The sequence below is a fragment of the Phalacrocorax carbo genome, chromosome 5 (assembly GCF_963921805.1).
Source record: "Phalacrocorax carbo chromosome 5, bPhaCar2.1, whole genome shotgun sequence".
Lineage (NCBI taxonomy): Eukaryota > Metazoa > Chordata > Aves > Suliformes > Phalacrocoracidae > Phalacrocorax > Phalacrocorax carbo.
Window position 1 is genome coordinate 33,122,749 of NC_087517.1, and position 20,259 is coordinate 33,143,007.

General features: G+C 38.8%; 1 protein-coding gene across 3 annotated transcripts; it reads left to right on the forward strand.

Moving 5' to 3' along the window:
- Positions 1-18,352, forward strand: STK17B (serine/threonine kinase 17b). Of its 3 annotated transcripts, XM_064451975.1 has the most exons (9): positions 1-682; positions 2,399-2,458; positions 3,145-3,300; positions 7,013-7,225; positions 10,355-10,499; positions 10,744-10,870; positions 11,784-11,832; positions 13,213-13,392; positions 15,431-18,352. In XM_064451975.1, the coding sequence occupies exons 3-9, from the start codon at positions 3,179-3,181 to the stop codon at positions 15,711-15,713; spliced, it is 1,119 nt and encodes a 372-aa protein (XP_064308045.1). In that variant the 5' UTR covers positions 1-682; positions 2,399-2,458; positions 3,145-3,178; the 3' UTR covers positions 15,714-18,352. The 3 variants fall into 3 exon arrangements, with proteins under 3 accessions (XP_064308045.1, XP_064308043.1, XP_064308044.1); XM_064451973.1 differs by lacking the exon at positions 2,399-2,458 and having other exon boundaries at positions 2-682; XM_064451974.1 differs by lacking the exons at positions 1-682; positions 2,399-2,458 and having other exon boundaries at positions 2,465-3,300.
- The last annotated feature ends 1,907 nt before the right edge of the window (positions 18,353-20,259 follow it).

Genomic DNA, 20,259 nt, shown 5'->3' on the forward strand with positions numbered 1-20,259 from the left:
ATCGGTGCACCTCACCGAAAACGGTGCTCTTTGCAGAGCCCAAATCTTGGCAGCCCTGCGCTCTGCCAGACGGCAAAACAAAATGGCTGTCCTGCAGCTCCTACAGGCTCCGGTCCCCCACCGGCGCCCCGCAGCCCGGACGGGGTGGGGGGGTGGGGGGGGGGGGGGGGGCCGGTCCGCCTCAGTGGGGCCGGGCAAGGCCGCGGCTCCCGGCACCGCGGGAGGGGCAGCAGGAGGAGGAGAAGGAAGACCATAAGGGCGTCGTGGCGGCGGCGGCGGCCCCTCGGCTCTGAGGACGGCGCGGGGACAGTAGGCAGCTCCGCCAGCACCACCTGCCTCAGCCGCCCCCGCAGCGGCCCCGCGATACTGCCCTGCCCTGCCCCGCCCCGCCCCGGAGGGGCGAGGGCAGCCGGGCGGGGGCGCCCTCCGACCGGGGAGAGGCCCACCAATCGCCGGGCAGGCGGCTGGCCCCGCTGGGCGTGGATTGGCTCCCGGAGGCCGAAGCGGGGCGGGCACCGCCGCGGCAGCCACATCTACCGGGCTGCGCTTTTCAAACAGCCGAGTGTGCGGACGCGGCGGTTGGCGGGGGTGTGGGGCCGGCCGGCCTGCCCGCGGCGCGTGCGGGGACGTTGCGGTGGCCGTTGGTCCGCGGAGGGACGTCCCGGGAGCTCGGCGGAGAGCGGTGAGCGTGCCCGAGCCGCGGGCGCAGTCCCCGGCCTCGGCTGCCGCGGGTGAGGGAGGGCGGGAGGTGGGAGCGCCGTACTGCCTCCGCCGCCCGGTGTCAGAACTAGCTGGTACTCCGCGCCCCGGGGAGCGCCGGCGGCACCCCGAGGCGCGGGGGTGCCTGTGGGGAGAGTTGGGGACGGGAGCGAGGGATGCGGACCCACCGCTACCCCTCCGCGTTCCCTCCGGACGGGGAGGCTGGCCCGGCGGCGAGGGCTCGTCCCCGCCCGGCTGTCGCTCCCGTGCACCTAGCGTCGCCTCGGCGCCGATGGCGGAGCGGCCGTCGCCGGCCGGTTAAAGGCCGGCTGAGGTGAGGAGACGCGGGGGGGGGGGGGGGCGTCTGGCGGCCCCAGCTGGGCGCTGCCGCCCGACCCCGCCGAGGGAGGTGGGGGCCCTGTGTCTTGGTGCTGCTCCTCCGCGGTCCTTCTCTACTGGAGCCGAACGTCCTCCTAGACCGGGGCAGGGACTTGGCTTTTCGTGGAAACAGTTAAACGAAGTGACTTTTTGCCCAGTTCAAGGTAGTTCAGTGTAGTGGGAGGTTCTCTCTTTAATGGGAAGCGTGCAAATTTCTGAGATGCGTGCTTCTGACGTCTGTTACTCAGAGGTTTTGGTGCGGTATGTAACAACACAGGTATCGCTTTTAATATTGGAAGTAGTCAATGCATTAGAATTTGTGCCTTTTTTTCGTAGCTAGTTGGCTTTGAAATTGGATCTCATTCCCCTGAACAGATTATGTGCCTGTGTTTGGGTTTCAGCCTGCTATAAATACATGTCTTTTTCTGTTCTTGATGGTGTTAAGCTAAAAAGAGATGTGGTTTCTTACCAGAGAAACAGTTAATTCAACGTAAGACATAAGTTCTCCTTAGTAATAACTCCTTAGGAATAGTTATATAAAATGAAAGCTTACATAATAAACTTGATAATAGTAAGCTCTTAATCACTTAGGTCATTTGTCTAATATACATAAATCTTTTTGCGCTGAAGTACTGCAGTAACAAGATAACTTTAGCTGTTAAACTATTTAGTGAGTACAGCTCTAAGGAGAGTCATGTAAAATTTCAGACATCTGAGTCAGTCAGCTAAATAATAAGCTGCCATATAATTGAGGAAAAAGGAATGCTTCGTTGTTAAAAGAAGGTGATTCAAAGACCTGTATGTTAGATTGTGTTGTGACCCTTTGATAATTTTTTAAGAAGTTATTTTATGCTTATCACATGCTACTTTGAAGATATTCTTTAACTGTGTAGTGTTGTTTTTTCCTGGTAAAGCATGACTCATGATTTAAATCCAAAATAGTTTCAATATGAATATCTGTGTTCTAAGAACCGATAACTTGAAAAATTATATTTGAATCATAACTAGTTCAAGTGCTCCCCCAGAAGTTTCTGATAGTATACTTCTGTCATTTGAAACTGCAAGTGTATTTTTGTAAGTTTAACTGTAACTGAACTCTAATTTGCCTTGTGATTTTTTTTTTTTTTCCCTTTCACTAATAAAGGTAAACCTATTCTTTAACTTAAAACAAACCATCAATTAAGACTTCTATTATCCTTCGGTAACCTTTTTCTGCTTTGCTTTTGCATTTCACCTGAAGAGGTGCTTCAGGCCTATAAATGTGAACGCCAAAACCCAGTATTTTTACTGTTTGGTGTTTTGTTTTGGTTTTTTTTAACAGTGCTAGTAGTAATGTGGGTGCCTATATCCTCCTAATGTGCTGTTCTACTGGTTTATTAAGGTAATGTAATCAGGATTACTACATTATTTGGTTCTAAATGATGTGAACTTGCAAAGAGGATGTTGTCCATTCATGTTGCTTTCTGACAATTAATCTAGCATTAAAATAAAACTTAGATGAGCTATGAGTGAGTTTAATAAGAGATGTGAATCTTCCCACTGGAAATTTTTTTTTACTCTTTTCACTGTCGTTAGCTCTTCCTGCTGTGTTGCAAACAACCAGCAAGGAGTTTTGGTTAAGTCCCCCAAGGATACCAGTTAAAAGTGTAAACTTAAGGGAATTGCTGGAATTTACCTAGAATCCAAAGAAGAGTTAAAGCTTATTTTCAGAAAGCTTAAAAAAACCCCAAAAAGTACATAGCATTAACAGTTAAGTAGTTATTAGCATTTTTACTAGAACTGAAGTTAGCCCTAATATTTTATGGATATGCTTGGGGAGGGGGGAAGGACACTTACCTCAAATGTTAAAATTATTTTTAAAAAAGTGTTTCAATTAACTCTCTTAGCATGTCTAGGTTAGTACTCCTCTCAGTTTTATTTTTACAGTGATTAAATGTGGTGTTTTCAGGTCACTACTGAACAAACTTTAGGCTCTCTAGCCTGATAGGCCCAAACTTTAATATTTGTATACTCTCCTGCACTGTGATAATGGAATTTCCAAAACTTTTAATTATTTTGCTTTAACAGGTGACTGGTAGAAGAAAGAGACCTGTTCCTGACTATGTTGAGGAGAAAGTTGGAGAATAAAAGCCTTTCTGGCTTGTTAGCCACATCTCTGCAAACACAAATCAAGACAGACAATTTCCACAATTTTTATATGCTTGAATCAAAAGAGCTAGGAAGGTAATATTATTCCTATTTATTTTATTTTAGTAAGAGCAATTTCTGCTGCAAGAGAATTCTTTGTGCAATTATATTCCTTTTCTGGGAAACTTTCATGGTAGTAGAAGGGGAATGAAGTACACCTCTCCCCTTCCCTGCTCCTTTCTTTGCAGTATCCAACAGATTCTCTAGGGACCAGGAAAAGGTAGAGCGAGGCATAGATTGCCAGCCTTTTCCATGTCAGAGAGATTCAGCCTGTTTTCATAGACATGTAGATCTGGGATTATGTTCCTTTTCTTCCATTTCCCCTGTCTAGTCACACATCGCATTCCAGGTACACAAAGTAAAGGGTAATACTGCCAGACAAAGAATGTGGATTTTGAGTTCGTTGGTTGAGATTTTTCAAGTCTGGAAAACAAAGACCTTTTTCTCTCCCCCTCCCACCCTCCAGCAGTTAATCTCAGTTTCTAACAACCTGCTGCTTCACAGTTGTTTTGCAGCCTGCTTCCCTTGCTCGTGTTTACAACAGCAAAATAGGAAACAAAAGAAAAAAACCAAACCTCGATGTTTATGATACTGTTGCACACATCTCAGTTAATGCTTTTTTGAAATCGCTGGGTTAATTCATACCTTGAGAATATTCAGGGCACTGGGTGAAAAGCCATGTGAACATAATGCCATGGTCATGTTTCCAAGCTCCTTGAACAGGTGTGGCATGGGTCAGTTTTATGTTGGTTGTGCCTTGCTGTGCTACATAGTGATACTTTGCCCCTGTAACTTGTTTTGTTAGAAAAGATGTTCTTTTACATATCATTTTGTAATCTCTTTAGCCTTCATTGTTCTCGTTTGTTTGGTTTTTTTTCTTCCTAGCATGTGCTTTATTTGGTACACTTTTATGAAAAGTACATCTTGCAGCCCATAACTTTCCTCTTTTCTTACCCCTTTGTCAGCTCTAGTTTTGAATTCTAGGCTCCACAGAAGCATCTTATATGCACCATCCTTAGTACTCCTGTATTCTTAAAATGCTGAATTTTCAGGTTATACATACCTGTGAGATGATATTTAAAGCAAACAAACGTGTAGACTTTTTGTGGATTCTAAAACAGTCTTTAATACTTTCTGTACATGCAAAACCAGGTGTAACAAAATAAATGCCGAAATGCAAAGAAGTACATCTTCCAAACATATTTTTGACTTTTCCTAGCCTAACAGTGTGCATATGGGTTTTTTTGTAATGAAGTGTTTACAACACTTCCTAAGTGATGTAAATCCACCTTTCCCTGTAGCTTCTCTAAAAGACTTAATATGCTTTTCTTTTCACTTGCAATTTTCTTCTTCAGGTTACTTAGAAATGGTTCTTTTGTTCTTCTCTGCTTAACCTTCCAAAGTCCTGTTTCTTCCTCCCACACTCCTTATCTTTTAGGTTCTTTGGTATTTAAGACACTGACTCACAAGTGGGTAGGTTCTGTTTAATGGGTTAAGTAATTTTGTCCTTGGTGTGTGGATGGCTTGGCTTGATTTGGAGTTTTGAAGTTTGAATTTCTGTGGTTTATAACTTGGGATATGAAAGCAACTTGAAATAGGTTTTTATCTTGTAAAACTGGACTTTAAAGTGTGATGGTTAAGCAGTTGCTTTGCAGGCAACAAGGAGTGGGAACCACTTTGCTTGCTTCAGTGCAACACTTAAGATCTGACTTCTTTTGCATTTGTGGGGAAATTCCACTGCTCTAAAACAGTTTTATGTCTTAATTTTGTCTTAATAATTGGCATGCTACAAGCACAGTATAAATAAGCGGAAACTCTTACATCACCTATCTGGATATACTGCTGACCCTCAGAGCTGTTATACCCCCGGTAACTAGATGATGTGCAAAAACTATCAGGAAAGACCTTGCTGTTCTCATGAAACTCAACTGGTTCCCCTTTTTTAATTTTAGAGAAACTTTTGTGGTTGGCAGGGTGATGTGATGTTAAAATGAGAATGTAAGCTGTGGGAGAGTATCTTAAACTTTAAACTATATTACAAAATTCAGCTCAAACTTCAAATGCTCTGCAATAATAAACTGGTTTACCAATTGGGAAAGGACTTGGCCATCTCAGTCTTACAAAAAGTTGTTAAAATGAAGAGTGTGCACGTATCAGACTGTAAAAAAAACTTTCACCTCTTAATCTTTCTTTTGAGTTTTGTACTCTTACCTGCTAAATTTGGTGCTTTAAAAAAAAGGACAAAGAAATCCTGCAACTAATTGATGATGAAATAAATGATGACAGAGGAGCTGTTTTGTTGAATTTATTTCTAAGTAAGTGACAGCAGTATTGTTAAAGGTCAACTTAACATGTTTAATAATTTGGATTTGTGCAAACTATTTAACATGTAGTTATTTATAAGTGGAAATCTGATTTTTTTTTTCATGAGGTGCTTGTACCTTTTTGATTAAATACTAGATTTTTTTTAAGAGATTTTCCTTTTAGGCATTGGGGTTTTTGCACTAGAAGAAAGGCAAAGCCTGCAGGGGGACATAGTCTTTTCTACTAAAGAAGCTAATTTAGTTGAAAAATGCAGGTCAGATAGCTGTACTGAGCTGCTTCATCAAGTCTGTTCTTAGTAATGCTGTGGTAAAAACAGTGCCTTTCCAAGCATGTTTTTTGTTTCGAAGATGTGTGTAGGTCTCATTCTTTGTACACAGCTGTTATAACTGTTTTTAGAACTTCACACAATTTATTTTAGCCCTTCAAGTTGTTTTTTTTTTTTCTTAAATAATGTTTTTGTATCATTTGAAAACGCTTTGCAAGTATGCAACTAGGCATTTCTGGGAATACAAAACTTGTGATTATAAAGCTTTGTTTTTTCAGAAGTTTATAACTTGGCTTAAAAAACTGCAATTTTTTTCCCCTAATTTTTTAAAAGGTCAGCTTGGTGTTTTAACTGCAGTATGTGGTTTTCTTTTAAAATCAGTTCTTTGCCAAAATACATTTTTGTTCCCATACCTAAACAGTTGGCTAGGATCTAAAGCAGCACAAACTGTCTAACTGTAATTGAGAAAGAGAATGCTAAGTAGTGGGTCTCTTTCCGTTAAGATGTTTTTAAACATTTTGCAGATACCTGTTGGTTTTTTTTTAGCATACTACATGATTTGTGGAGGCAAAGTCTTGTTATGACTCTAAAGTTTTCTGCACTGAATACACACACACACCCCCGCCCAGCATACAAATAAGCCTTATTTTCTGTGTTCATTCTCTACATTTCACAGGGTTTGGTTTTGTTTATTACTGTATCCTGTAGGTGCTATAATGTCGTTGAGTTTTTTTAATAAAATATTGCCAACCTGGACAAAGCCCTGAGTAGTCTGGTAGGATCTTGTAACTGGCCCTGCTTTAAGCAGCAGGTTTTGCTAGAGACATCCAGAAGTTCATTCCAACCCAAGTTATTCTATGATTCTGTGATCCTCCAGTGAGAATGTCCACATAACCTGGTACTCTGATTTAATGCTTAGCTAGGCTGTATAAAAGGAACTGTACTGGGTCTCGGCACAGCTTAATCTAGCTTAGTATGCTTTCTCCTACAGTCGCTGACAGTGAATGTTCAGGCAATAGTGTAAGAACAGGCCAAAAATGGCATTCCCTGGTAATTGTGGGGGTTTTTAAGTTTCTAATTCTATGCCTTTTCATTTCTAATGGCAATTTACATACTACTAATGTCTTAGGTGTTAATGTTCTCCCTTTTATTTTGTAGAGGAAGATGCGCTGTTGTTAGAAAATGTATAGCTAAATCCACAGGCCAAGAATATGCAGCTAAATTTTTAAAGAAAAGAAGAAGAGGTCAAGACTGCAAAGCAGAGATTTTTCATGAAATTGCTGTGCTTGAATTAATGAAATCTAATCCTCGCATAGTTAATCTCCATGAAGTCTATGAAACAGCAAATGAAATCATCTTAGTGTTGGAATAGTAAGTATACCTTTATCAGATGTTCAGCATTTGTAGTTACAAATCTGTCAACATACTAATTTTTTGCATGAGTTGCCTGAACACCCAGAAGAATTACAACAGGACACCGTGTACATTATGCTAATATTTCATTGTGATATACTTTATAAGCTCTTAGGGACTTTTTCGGTATTATTTATTTTCATGTAAATGCAAGAGTTGAATCAATTGCTGTTAATTTGAATCTCTGGTTTTGTACATGTGTTTTGTTACATCCATGGCTAATGAGTTATGTCAAACTATGGAATAAAGCATAAAACAAAATACACTGAAACCTATAGTAGTTCTGTACTTAAAATTGTAAAAAAATCTTTCAGTCCATTTTTTAAAAAAGGTATCAAAAAATGGAGAGATTCTTCTCACTGTATAACTCAGTTTTGTAAACAATTTCACCCAATTTCAAATGGAAATAATTTTTTGGCCTTTAAATACTATGCCAGGAGTGTAACTTTGATTAAAACTTGCCTGTTTAATTTGAGCAGATTATTTATTCTGCTGGTTGGATTTTTGTAAGGAAAAAAAAGCTTGTAAGCTGATCGGAGAGAATGTCCTTGAATCCCATAGAAAGTGCATAGTGCTTTGCACCTTAAATCATGCCCCCAAAAAAAGTTGCCACTGACATCAAGTACACAGATTTCAGAGAAGCTGAGCACATCCATGTTCTATGAACTTCAGTCACTGCTTGATAGTTCTTGGTGACTAAACACTGGCAATTCATTTGCAGGTTCTGAGCTTCTAAATGTAGTGGTTTTATTGTTTTACAGCTGTTTGGCTTTTGGGGCTGTTTCTTCCAAAATTCTGATATCTTTTAGATGCCCTTGTGGCTTCTCACTAGCTCTGAAAACAAGTCTAATTTGGGAATCTAATTTGAATTATCTTTCATATTTGCTCTGTGTAAATGGCTTTTTGGAATGTAAGGAACAAAAATGCAGTTTGTGAAATTAATTCAGAGAGTCTGTCTCTAGGTAGGATTTAAGTTTCATGTACAAAGTATTTGAAGAGCTGTTAATGGTGGCCTGCATACAACATGATAAATTATTTCAGGTTTTCCAAAGAATGTAGCCAGGTAATCATAAAAAACTTTTTTTTTTCCCCTGTAACTAGATGATCCCTAATGCATTATTTGTTGTTCTGAGAAGACTAAAATAATAAATAATGTAGAAGTAAAGACAAAGTCCAGATGACAAGTTTTGAACTTCTTATCAAGAACAAGTGCAAGTTCACATAAAAGCTATACTGATATTCCTGCTTCTGTTTCAGCTCAGCTAACTTTGTCTTGCTTATTAAAGCTCTTTAATTAAACAACTGCCTTACACTACATCAGTGTTAATGGTCTACTTTGTAGTAGTGTTCAGAAGTCTTGCAGAAAGCATTCCTAGTTCTGTTGGGATAAGCATAGTGTTGATCATGCTTCTAAATGATGTCCTCCTGTAGCAGAATCCACAGAATTTTTTGGTTTGTTTCTCATTTTCAGAAATCTGAGGCAATACTTCAAAAGAATTGCAAGAAATTAGTCTTTTACTTATAGTTTATAAGCGTTTCCCATTTAGCCATATATTTTTTTCCTCCTGCATGTGGTCCTCGCTGTTGTTGGATTGTATTGGTGGGGTTCTTCAGAAGATACAGTAGTAATAAGAACCAGTTTGTGTAAGCACGCATTTTCTAAATCGAGGAGAGAAATGGACACTCGCTGTCTGTGAGGACTTCCAAATCCTTTTCAGTGGAGCTGTTCAGCTCTTCATTCATCTGGTTGTCCACCCATCCAGACCATAATGTAGGACCTTGGATACAAGAATACTGTGGGAGACAGTGTTGAAAACCCTGCTAAAGTTGAAGTAAATGACATCCACTGCTCTTCCCCTCATCTACATTTTGTCATAAAAGCAACTAGGGGAGGCATTACAGATACTTCACATAGCTCCAGCAGGTTAGTGATGGTGTTTATCTATACTGTCTATTACCTAACTTTTTAATAGACTCTATCATTTTATTAATGATGAAATTCAGGCTTACTGATCTGTAGTTTTGAGGTAGCCCTTTATCCTTATGAGAAAGAAACTTCAGGCAGTTAGAGCAGGCTGAATAATTATTTCAAACCCAGCATGAAAGGAAACAGCTGACACTGGCAAAGTGTAGAAGTATAACTAATAAACCACATCCAACATGGTTATTTCCATGCTTCCTTTATTCTCTACTAACAGTAGGGTTTTCTGTAAGTAAGCAACAGCCTTTTTCTGAGGAAGACATATTTGAGACACTGTGTGAAAACATGAATCTTATCTTTGTTGCTAGTGTGGAAATGGTAGATTTCAAAGTGACGGAGCTGAGCATTAGTATATCTGGATATTCTGTATCTACTAGAGGTCTAGAAGATACTGCTCACCAACTGACTAGCCAACTGTGTATTTAATCATCATCATCATGCTAGGTTCTTTTTCCTGGTATCTCTGTGATGGAACCATCTCATTTTCAGTCTTCCCTCAGAATGGCAGGATCTAGGATGGCAAGCATGCGGTTTCCTCCCACTCCAGAAATAGGCTTCAGCAACTCTAGCTGTTCATGGATTGTAGTTCTTGCATTTACACCACAGCCACGTTATGGAAAAAGTGGTGATTTTTACTCCCAAATTCAGAGAATAGGAATACTGCTGGTCTTCCTTGCTTTGAACTATTTATGAAACTGGTATAATGGAAGAAATCTTAGATTTTACATGAAGAGAAAGGCTGCTTCTGTTAGGGAGTGATGATAGAACTCATCTTTTTGAAGGCATGCTTGAGGGTTCCAAAGCATTATGAGGTTTTCAGCCACAAAGTTCTGTTTCACTGTCTCGAATGCTGTTGCTGGCTATGAGGAAAGAAAAAGCATCATCAGACTTCTTTTTTCCCTTTTCTAAGTGCTTATATGAGGTCTCTCGGCATAAGTGCGTATGTGTTTAAAGTAAAAAAGTAATAATATATTCCAGCATCTCTGAGAATATTAATATTATAAATTAATATATATAATATAAATAGGTAATATATACAACATTTTGCCTCACTTAAGCTTGAAAATTCGAACTTAATATCTTAAGTGTTCTTGAATGTGTTTCAGTGCTGCTGGAGGAGAAATATTTGACTTGTGTGTCCCAGATGGGGATGACAGAATTGGTGAAAGGGACATTATAAGGCTTATAAGACAAATACTTGAAGGACTTTGCTGCTTGCATGAAAACAATATTGTTCATCTTGATTTAAAGGTGAGGCTGCAGCAGACTTCTTATGTTAGTACTTTATCTTCAGTTTAATATTATGATAGTCAAAGTCATTTGTTAAATACATAGGAAAGATGAGGATAAAAAGCACTGTATTAGATTAAATCCTTTTTAAAAATAAAATTTAGCAATAAGTATTGCATAATAGAAACTGAAATGTCATTTAGTACATTGGGGGCTTCTGCAGCTTGTATTTTATTAATTGAGAATTAAATCTTTTTTATTCTAGCCTCAGAACATTTTGCTAAGCAGCATCAATCCTCTTGGTGATGTAAAAATTGTAGATTTTGGTATGTCTCGGAAGCTTGAGAATTCTAGTGAACTGCGGCACATCATGGGAACAACAGAGTATCTAGGTATGAAAGAGTTGCTTCAAAACCACACATCAGAAGTTGTGAGGAAACAGAAACGGTTCATGTAATGTGCTTATCAATTTACTGGTCATTACTGGAGAAAGAATGACAGGGCGAGGCTACATGTTTTGAGCTGTTCTTTTTTCAGAGTACTCAGCAAATATCTCCACCAAAAAAATCCCAAATTATATCAATAAGTGCACTTCTAATTTCATGCCATAGCATTTGCTGTGATGCAGACCGTTAAATCAACAAGAAATTTTGGCTGTTTTATTTCAACTCTAACAAAAAAAAATTTAACCTTAGCATGCACAAAGGTATGTTCTTTGAATTAGGAATGCTGTTTAGTATGATGATTTAATGAGATTAAAATATTCCTCAGAAAGGGGAGGGTTGCCACTAACACTTGGCCCTCTCTGAGGGGCAGGTTTCCTTAATGGTCTGAATACACTCAATTTGAAGAGCACTTCAACCTGTACCGAATAACTTGCTATCTAGCATATGCTAACAGCTGCTGATCCTAAAATGGGCTCAGTCATCTGGCTTTGCAGTCTTAACCTGTCAAAGGCATTATGCATTCCCCATAAAAAGCTATTTACTTGAAAATCTCTGAGAAGACTCTTTTATGTGCATGCACCTGATTACAAAATATCTTGGGACTTGGCTAGAATTGACTCTAGGCCATTTAGTGCCATTTTAGTGTGAACCAGTTAAGCATTGCTGTGTCTAATTGAATGGAAATAACTTTCTTCCCCACCCTTGTGGCTTGAAAATAATTAACCTGATTATTGAAACTGCATGTTTAGTCTCATAAAAATGGTTGGCAAAAAATAGCCACAAATCTAGTGTACGATTCAATGCCACTTGAATAATGTTTCTATTAAAGTGTTTTTATTCTCCCCATCTCTTTCTCCAGCTCCAGAAATCTTAAACTATGATCCTATTACCACAGCTACAGATATGTGGTAGGTTGTATATGTTAATTCATTTTATTGAGGTAGGCATGACCACTTAACAATCTAGGGGCCAGGTCCAGACTCTGATGCAGTTTCATCTGGCTTCCAAGAATACCCTTGTGCTGATGTGCTGACCAAAAGAGGGAGAGTTGTGTGGGGAAGGAGCCCTCAGGATATAATTTGGGGCTTACAGACCCATACACAGTAATTCCTGTTGCACACCTAGTAGAGAATGTAGGTGGCTTCTGACCACACAGAGTATAGGTATTTGTTCTATGGGAACAATAACACTGACTGGATAGCATACTTTAGGTATTAATTACTTTTGGATGACATGCTTCAGGTATTAACTACTTTTGGACACTCCTCCCTCCCCAGTCCTGATTCATTAAATAATTTTATTATACAAATGATAAGAAGTGTTTAAGTTAAAGAACTTCCCTTTAGAGCAATATCTGCAGAAAGAATAACAAAAATTGAGACAAGTACCTTATACTTAAGTTGTAGATTAGTTTACCGTTGTAGCCTATTAATTTCATGAGCTATGTTAGTGTAAAGGCTAGCTTTGGGACGTTTCATTAAAAACATAAAATATTCATATGCTTTTCTTAAGTATCTAAATAATTAAAATTCAGTTTTTAAAGTTGCTGTGATCTAATTACTGCTTTGAAATTCTCAACTCATAACAGTTATGCAATCTGTTAGTGAAAGTTTTTTAAACACTTGGTATTTGCCCACTTTTGCAGGAAGGCATAAAAACAAACCAGTCAGAATGACAAACACAGCAAGTGCCTGTTTCCACACTGTAATGAGTACTGAGGTTTGATCTATCAGATCACAAAACCATTTTCAGTATGCATCAAGAAACCATCTAAGACTTAAAATGAATCATATGATATGTGGTACTTGTGTTCATGTTCTTAGGGGAAAAACATCTCAGCAAGAGGATATTGTAATACAAATGTTGATTGTACAGAAAGGTTGACTAAATCTCAGTTGTTGATACTTCATCCAGAATTGTAGTGAAAGGTGGATTTTATTCACATGCCAATTAGAAAGTATATCTTTTTGCAGTTCTAGTGTCCAGTACTGCCGTATGTCCAAGAATGGGCTGTGTAAAAGTGATATATTCCCTTTTTCTAACAATCTCTATGGGAAGAAAAAGATTTTGAAAGTAAGCAATTTTGAAAAATCCCTTCACGGAGATACATACATCACTTGCCTTGTGCATGCATGTGCATATATGCTTAAATCAAAAGTGAGATGTCACACGATGTTTCTAATTCTTTGTGTGGCATACATCAGGAAGCTTGTTCTGCAGCACAATAAATATGGGGGCTATATTGTTTAGGTATCCTAGTAGGATTATACATTGTGTTCTTATCTCAGGAACATAGGTGTAATTTCATACATGCTGCTGACACAAGAATCGCCATTTGTGGGAGCTGATAATCAAGAAACTTACCTTAATATATCTCAAGTTAATGTGGATTACTCAGAAGAAATATTTTCATCAGTTTCACAGCCTGCCAAAGACTTCATTCAAAAACTTCTCATAAAAAATCCAGAGTAAGTAACAAACTCTCCAGGCAAGAATCTTATCTTTCATGTTTGTGGAGCACTCAGAAAAAGTGAATGTTGATTTCGGAGCTTAATACCACAGATACGATCAGTCAGATATTTCACAAGGCATTACTATTATCAGCTGGATATTTAAAAGTGTAAATTTATGCTTTTCCATAATGTATGAAAAGAATCTTTGGTCCACTGGCTGGCTCTTGTTGCAGTTAGGCATGTGCTTTGTGTTTTGTATTTTGAGTTTCTTTATATTTTCATTCAGAGGATGCTTCTCCCTCCCCCAAAATTATGATGCAATATATTCTAGAAAGGTCGCGTTCTTGTCTATAATTTAACCTTTTATTGCACAGTTTGGAGACAAAAAAATGCAATCTTTTTGATGCAGTGCTTTCTTGTTTCCTGACTTATCTTTAATGTATTTTTCTACTTCAATAATTTTATATAAAAACTTGGCAGTCTTGTGACTGAGCATCTATTTTTCAGTAATATATAGTGTTTTGCCACGTTCAGTCTTTTAAAAAAAATGTTGTCAATCAAAGGTACAAACTTACTTTTGTTTGTAAGGCGCATTTCCATAGCATGCTTCAGGAGTTCAGACTAATCAAGCCCTTTCAAAGTAGATGGTCTTTGAGCGTGGGACAATTACAGATGTTAACTGTGTCTGCGCTTGCTGTATAGTGTTAAATCTGGACATCTTTTTAACTGTTGCACCAGCAAATACAGTAAAAAACTAAACCAAAGAAAAACACCCTAAAAGGTATATATAGGGTAATAATATTTAGTAAAATCAGTTTAGGCATGGTCAGGTATTGTCAAGTATAGTGCTACGTATTGTCATTTGTGGTGAGACAGTGGTCCCTGTCATCTTCAGAGAGCCTGCAGCATGCAGGAGTGATACTGTTGGTTGGTTGGAAAAGAGATTCTTTGATAGGAGGAGATGATATCCATGAGGTGCCTACTTTGATGAAATAAGGACTCCATATAAACTCATGTCTGGACAAGATCAAGGATGAACAGTTCTTTCTATTTTGGCATCTCACATCGAGGGTTTGTCAGTATCTGAATAACTTAAAAAACAGCGTCGTGAGGGAAGCAACTATGAAGAGCCTGCTTTGATAAATGTTTGTGTGGACCTGCAGGATGTTTGACATTCTGTCACAGTTACTACTCCACTTGCTTTCTTGTCTCTGGCATCTTGGAGACTTCATTATATCCTCAATAACTTTTTGTTCCCCATTCCAATTCTTGATGATTGTACCTGCTTGGTTCTTAAGAGGAGAAATCTGTGCTCAGTCAATGCTGTAAAGTTACAGCTCTCTGACCAAAAAATATTCACCTGTTCTGGTAGAGTTAAGGACAAGTTATGTGCTCTATTGCATTTCCACCAAGTTCTGTGGAACTTAATAATGCAGAACATAATGAAAACTGTAGTAGCACTATACTAGGTTATCCAAAGGAACAGTGTTCTAAGTCTGTATGTTGTTTGGTGGTAACTACATTTTGGAAGGGTTTACACGAGTTCATGATGAATTGAAAGAGTAAAACACTGCAAAATATCAGATGGAGTTGATGATGTCATGTTACTTGGCCCTCCTTGAAAACCTAATGACTCAATATTCATTAGCCTCCCTATTTACAATGGTCTGTGTAAAACATAGGATTTCAAAAAGATAAGCATGTGCCTATACACACACTCAAGCATACAATGCTGAAAACATTCCAAGGGACCGTGAATACTGGCTGAGAAATACCTGTTCCTTGTTCTGATGAGAAACTTACCAGTCCTGACACTCAGCAGTAGGAAAAACTGTCAACTAAAATTTAGTTGCATGTTGCCAATACCTTACCCTTAACTATAATAGGGTCTAATGTGGTTTTTAGCAGCAGTAGTAGTGCTGGGAAAGACAGCAATATTAATTCTTTAGTGTCAATTCTGCTTAAGATTTCTTAGCAGGTGTCAGCTATTTTAATTACATTTTTAGTATTTCTGAGATTTATTTAAGCAACTTTACCCTTTTCTCTTTCAAAGGGAAAGACCCACAGCAGAAGCCTGTCTTTCTCATTTGTGGTTGCAGCAAGGGGAATTCATACTCTTGTGTAGCCCTGAAGAAACTTGTTGCTCTTCTCTGATGCCAGGACACACAACAAAATGCTCAGAAGAGTGGAATGTAAAATCTGGTTGTAATGGTACCTGTAGCAACAAGGAAGACAAAGAAAACATTCCAGAGGACAGCAGTACAGTCTCCAAACGTTTCCGTTTTGATGATTCATTGCAGTATCCCCAAGACTTCATGACAGACTTCGTATGTTAAAATATAGACTTTTATAAAATGAGTTTAGTGTAACCTATTTCAGTGGCGAATATAAGATTACGGCTTGCCAGTTTGTGCAGCATTGGCATACTGGAAATGCACTTTGGTTCTTTTATGCTGGTGCTTCTTTTCCTATCCATTGCTGGCAATGGATTTAACCCCTGAGAAATGGGGGTTGTTGCACCAATCAAATTAATTATTTTTTTAAGAAGATATACTTAAATATTTTTGCACTTTTCAAGTTTTAGTCCAAAAATTATGTGGGTGAACAAACTAAAACCTGAAAATGAGTTTGTTTAAACTCAAGCTTTGCCAAACAGTGATTGAATACATGCATGGTTTTATGGCTATCCCCAACAGAAATTGGTCTAAGCAGGGAAACTGAATTTTACTTGGCTTATTTATGATCATTCTCATTGCTTTAAACAGAAGCTGAAGTTGGTACGTTTTGGGAATAGGATATACCTGTTGGGGCCATTTGGAAAACTTTCTCTCTAGGATCATTAGTACTGCCTTATAGATCTGGTCCACTTAGGGATTATAATGCATACTTGTGTGTTTTTTCCTATGATGGATCTCTGGAATGCTTGAATAGAAAACGGGTAGATTGTCAGTCCTTGTGCTAGTGGTCCTTTGCTTATTATCAGTAAGGTATATTTGAAGAGGATGAGGGTCCCATGCTGATGCAAGTATTTGATACACTTGTTAGTTTGCTTTCATAAAACCTCTAAAATAAGTGTCATCTACCTGTATTGACCTATTCTTCATCTTAAACACAAAACAAAAAAAAATATCCCCCCCAAAACCCAAACCAGAAACCCTCTTTAGAGTTAAAAGTAATAAAAAACTGAAAATAACCATTTTTGCCAGTGAAACTGCAACTAAAAGCCTTTTGTTATGCCCCTCTAATGTAGAAGTGCAGTGTATCCTTCTGTTGATCATTGTTATCCATAACTTCGCTTCATGCCCACTCTGAGAAATGGACTGCAGCGTGTTAGTATTTAAAAGACAAAGTATCTAATAACTGTTCTAAGCCTTGGTTTGTTTAGTGGGTTTGTTACTTTAAGTTATATCCCTTCCTATTCCTGTTTCTAGGCTCTGAGGAAATAATGCCTATGTCAAGTTTTGACTTAGACCAAATACCAATTATGCCTTAACAGCCTGAAACTAATACTGACAAGATAAAATCTGAATTGTAACACTTGAGGCTGGAAGTCTTTTTGTGTAGGGAAGGTATTAAAACTCTTATAAAATGCTTTGAAAGGAAATAGCACTTTAAAATACTTTTGGGATTTTTCTACTCCTCAGAGCTCAGACTTAGTTATCTGTGACTTGGATATGCTTTGTTTTCTATAATAAATGATCACAATCTGATAATCTTTTTCAAGTGTGCCTGTGTACTTGTCAATAGTTAGGCAGATTGAGGTTTTGGAACAACATAATTAAGAGGTGAACATAATGAGTGGTAAACGGTTGTATTTTGTGTTTCTTGGCACAAGGAAGGTTCTTTTACAAATAGATTTCAATGTAAGGTATCACCATAATGCATGGGGGAATTCAGGACTGTTGTCTTAATTTGGGGTGACACGTTGACAAGTTAGAAGTCAACTGAGGTGTAAGGCGTGTAAGAGTGACTATCAGCTTATGTTTGTCAGAAGAAGTAAAAGTTTTCCAAGACTTAATCTCATGTGAAATGAAGTAACAGATATGCTCAGCATGGGTGAAGCTCAGATGCCTAGGTGTAAATGAACCACACTGGGTCTCCTCTATGTATTAATTATCATGTAACTTTTTTCAGTGATACTGATCATATATATAATTATAAAATTTGCTGGAGGCAATTGTTAGATTGTGTTCAGGTACCTTATACCCTTCCTTACTTTTCAAAGTCCTTGGCTTTTCCCAGCTGGGAGACTTACCTAACCTTTTGGTTTTTTCTACCAGCATAGAGTCTAATTTGAACTGGGTGAATTAAAAATACAAACTATTTTATACATACTCGGAAGCTAAAGTTCACTTAAGATAACAAAAAAACGTCAAAGCTGTAATGGATAAAGGTGGAAAAGAATGGTGATGAAACTGTTAAAATTTAAAATTCTGCAAAAATATTACTGAACTGAAATTGCAGTTGGGAAGCTTGTGAAAGGCTTTGTACATTAGTATTCTATTTTTAACATCTGGAAAATAAAGTTGAAAACATATGCCAGCACTTTATGACAAAGTTGTTATTCCTTAAGATTTTTATCATGATATCTGATGTTTACATTTCTTACTACTTTTGGAGATAACTTATCTTTAAATTTAAATAAATTAAAATTGGTTTTGTCCACGGGATTTTACTTTTGAAGACCTTATTTGTACTTTATGTAAACTTAAAATATATGTTGAATCAGATTTTGTTTGGATAAGTGAGTTTGATTTATTTAAAAATATTACTGTGCATGCATAACTTCCATTGAATGTAAATACATACATTGTAGACAATTGTTAGCCTGTCTTGCTTTCTGCCATATTACTGGTAATCTCCAAGTGTAAATGAGTGATGAGTAACATTTTAAGAAGACTGAAGTGATATTTCTATGCAGTTCATTACTTTTTTTATATTTAAAAAAAATAATAAACTTTGCCTTTTTTCAAAACTCCTCTGTTTTCATTTCTTCACAGAATCAGAGAATGGTTGAGGTTGGAAAGGACCTCTGGAGGTTGTCTTGTGTCCATGTCCATCCCCCTCCCCTGCTCAAGCAGGGCTGCCTAGACATGGTTGGCCAGCCTCATGTTCACATGGCTTTTGAGCATCTCCAAGGAAGGAGACTCCACAATCTGTGGGCAACCTGTTCCAGTGCTCAGTCATCCTCACAGTAAAAAAAAAAAAAGTATTCCCTGATGTTCAGAGGGGACCTCCTGTGTTTCAGTTTGTGCCTATTCCCTCTTGTTCTGTCACTGCGCACTACTGACAAGAGCCTGGCTCCATCTTCTTTGCACCCTCCCTTCAGATATTTATATATGTTAAGATCCCCCCAAGCCTTTTCTCTAGGCTGAACAGTCCCAGCTACCTCAGCCTTTCCTCAAAGGAGAGATGTTCCAGTCTCTTAACTGTCTTTGTGGCCCTTTGTTGGGTATGTCTGTTGCCTATGTACTGAGAAGCCCAGAACTGAAAGCAGTACTCCGGTGCTTAGTAGAAGGGAAGGATCACCTCCATCAACCTGCTGGTGATACTTTACCTAATGCAACCATGACACTATTACCTTTTGTGGCAAGGGTGCGCTGCTGGCTCATGTTTGACTTGGTTTCCACCAAGACCCCAAGTCCTTCTCTGCAAAGGTGTTTTCCAGCTGTGTGGCTCCAGCATATATCAGTGTATGGGATTGTTCCTCCACAGGTGCAGGGTGTTGAGCTTCAGGAGGTTCCTGTCAGCCCATTTTTCCTGCCTGCAGAGGTCCCTACGCGTGGAAGCATGACCCTCTGGTGTATCAGCCAGTCCTCCCAGTTTGTCACCTGCAGCCTTGCTGAGGGTATGCTCTGCCCCACTGGACCTGATATCAACCCCTGGGGGATGCTGCTTCTTGCTGACCTCTAACTAGACTTTGTTCCACTGATCACTACCCCTGGGCTAGTTTTCAGTGCATCTCACTGTCTGCTCCTCCAGCCCATACATCAACAGCCTGTCTACTGGAGGTGGTGCCAGAGGCCTTGCTGAAGTCTAGGTAGGCAATGTCCGCTGCTCTCCCCTCATCTATCAGCCAGTCATTTCACCACAGAATTTTGTCCAGTTGCTCAAGCATGACTTCCCCTTGGTGAATCCATGCTGACTACCCCTGATGAATCATGAACTTACAAGCTAACTTTTTTATGTGCCTGTTTTTGTACATAAAAATTTTATGTTCCTGTGTGTAATGGTCTAGTTATGTCTTGCAATATTTACTGAGGTGATATATTTTATGTTCAATTCCAGTGGCTTCTGCTGAATGACCATGTAAAGGAACTTGAATGTTTGTTACGTATAATAGTCCCCTAGGGCACTAATTGTACATTTGTTTCATCTTCAAGTAGATGGCTGAATTTAAAAAAAACCTACACAATTTTCCTTTAGAAAAGAAATTACACTCAGAAGAGGTGGTAGCCTGTTGTGGCCTGGACAATGTTTCCTACAAAGGCGCACTTCATTGAGGAAATGAAAGCTTTCTCATTGTTAGAAATGCACAAATGAGCTTTAATTTTAGTGAAAGAAATAGTGTGTTCATGTGCTTGCTTTGCAGTTGCCTGCAGCATTAAGTTCAGAAATTGCCTGAATATTTATAGTTCCTGCATTGAAGGTTCTTATCAAGACTGCTGCCTTTTAAAATTTTTTCTTATTTTTTAAGATGTCTAGAAGAAAAACTGTTCTGTTTAACACTAGTAGTGATTTGAGACAACTTGAAATTTCTGTCTTTTCTAAAAGGCCTTCTAAGGAAGGAGACATGTTAGAAAAATGCAAGGTCTAGGTAATAGCTGACCATCTTCTTACCAGGACAGTTGTGCTTGTACTCTTGCCAAGTAAGGTAAGTTA

Bases quoted from the DNA above. Each gene is read 5' to 3' on its own strand.
- STK17B (XM_064451975.1), top strand. From the start codon at position 3,179: ATGTTGAGGAGAAAGTTGGAGAATAAAAGCCTTTCTGGCTTGTTAGCC. The intron at 7,226-10,354 runs GTAAGTATACCT...AATGTGTTTCAG, and splicing joins ATCATCTTAGTGTTGGAATA to TGCTGCTGGAGGAGAAATAT. The intron at 13,393-15,430 runs GTAAGTAACAAA...TCTCTTTCAAAG, and splicing joins CTTCTCATAAAAAATCCAGA to GGAAAGACCCACAGCAGAAG.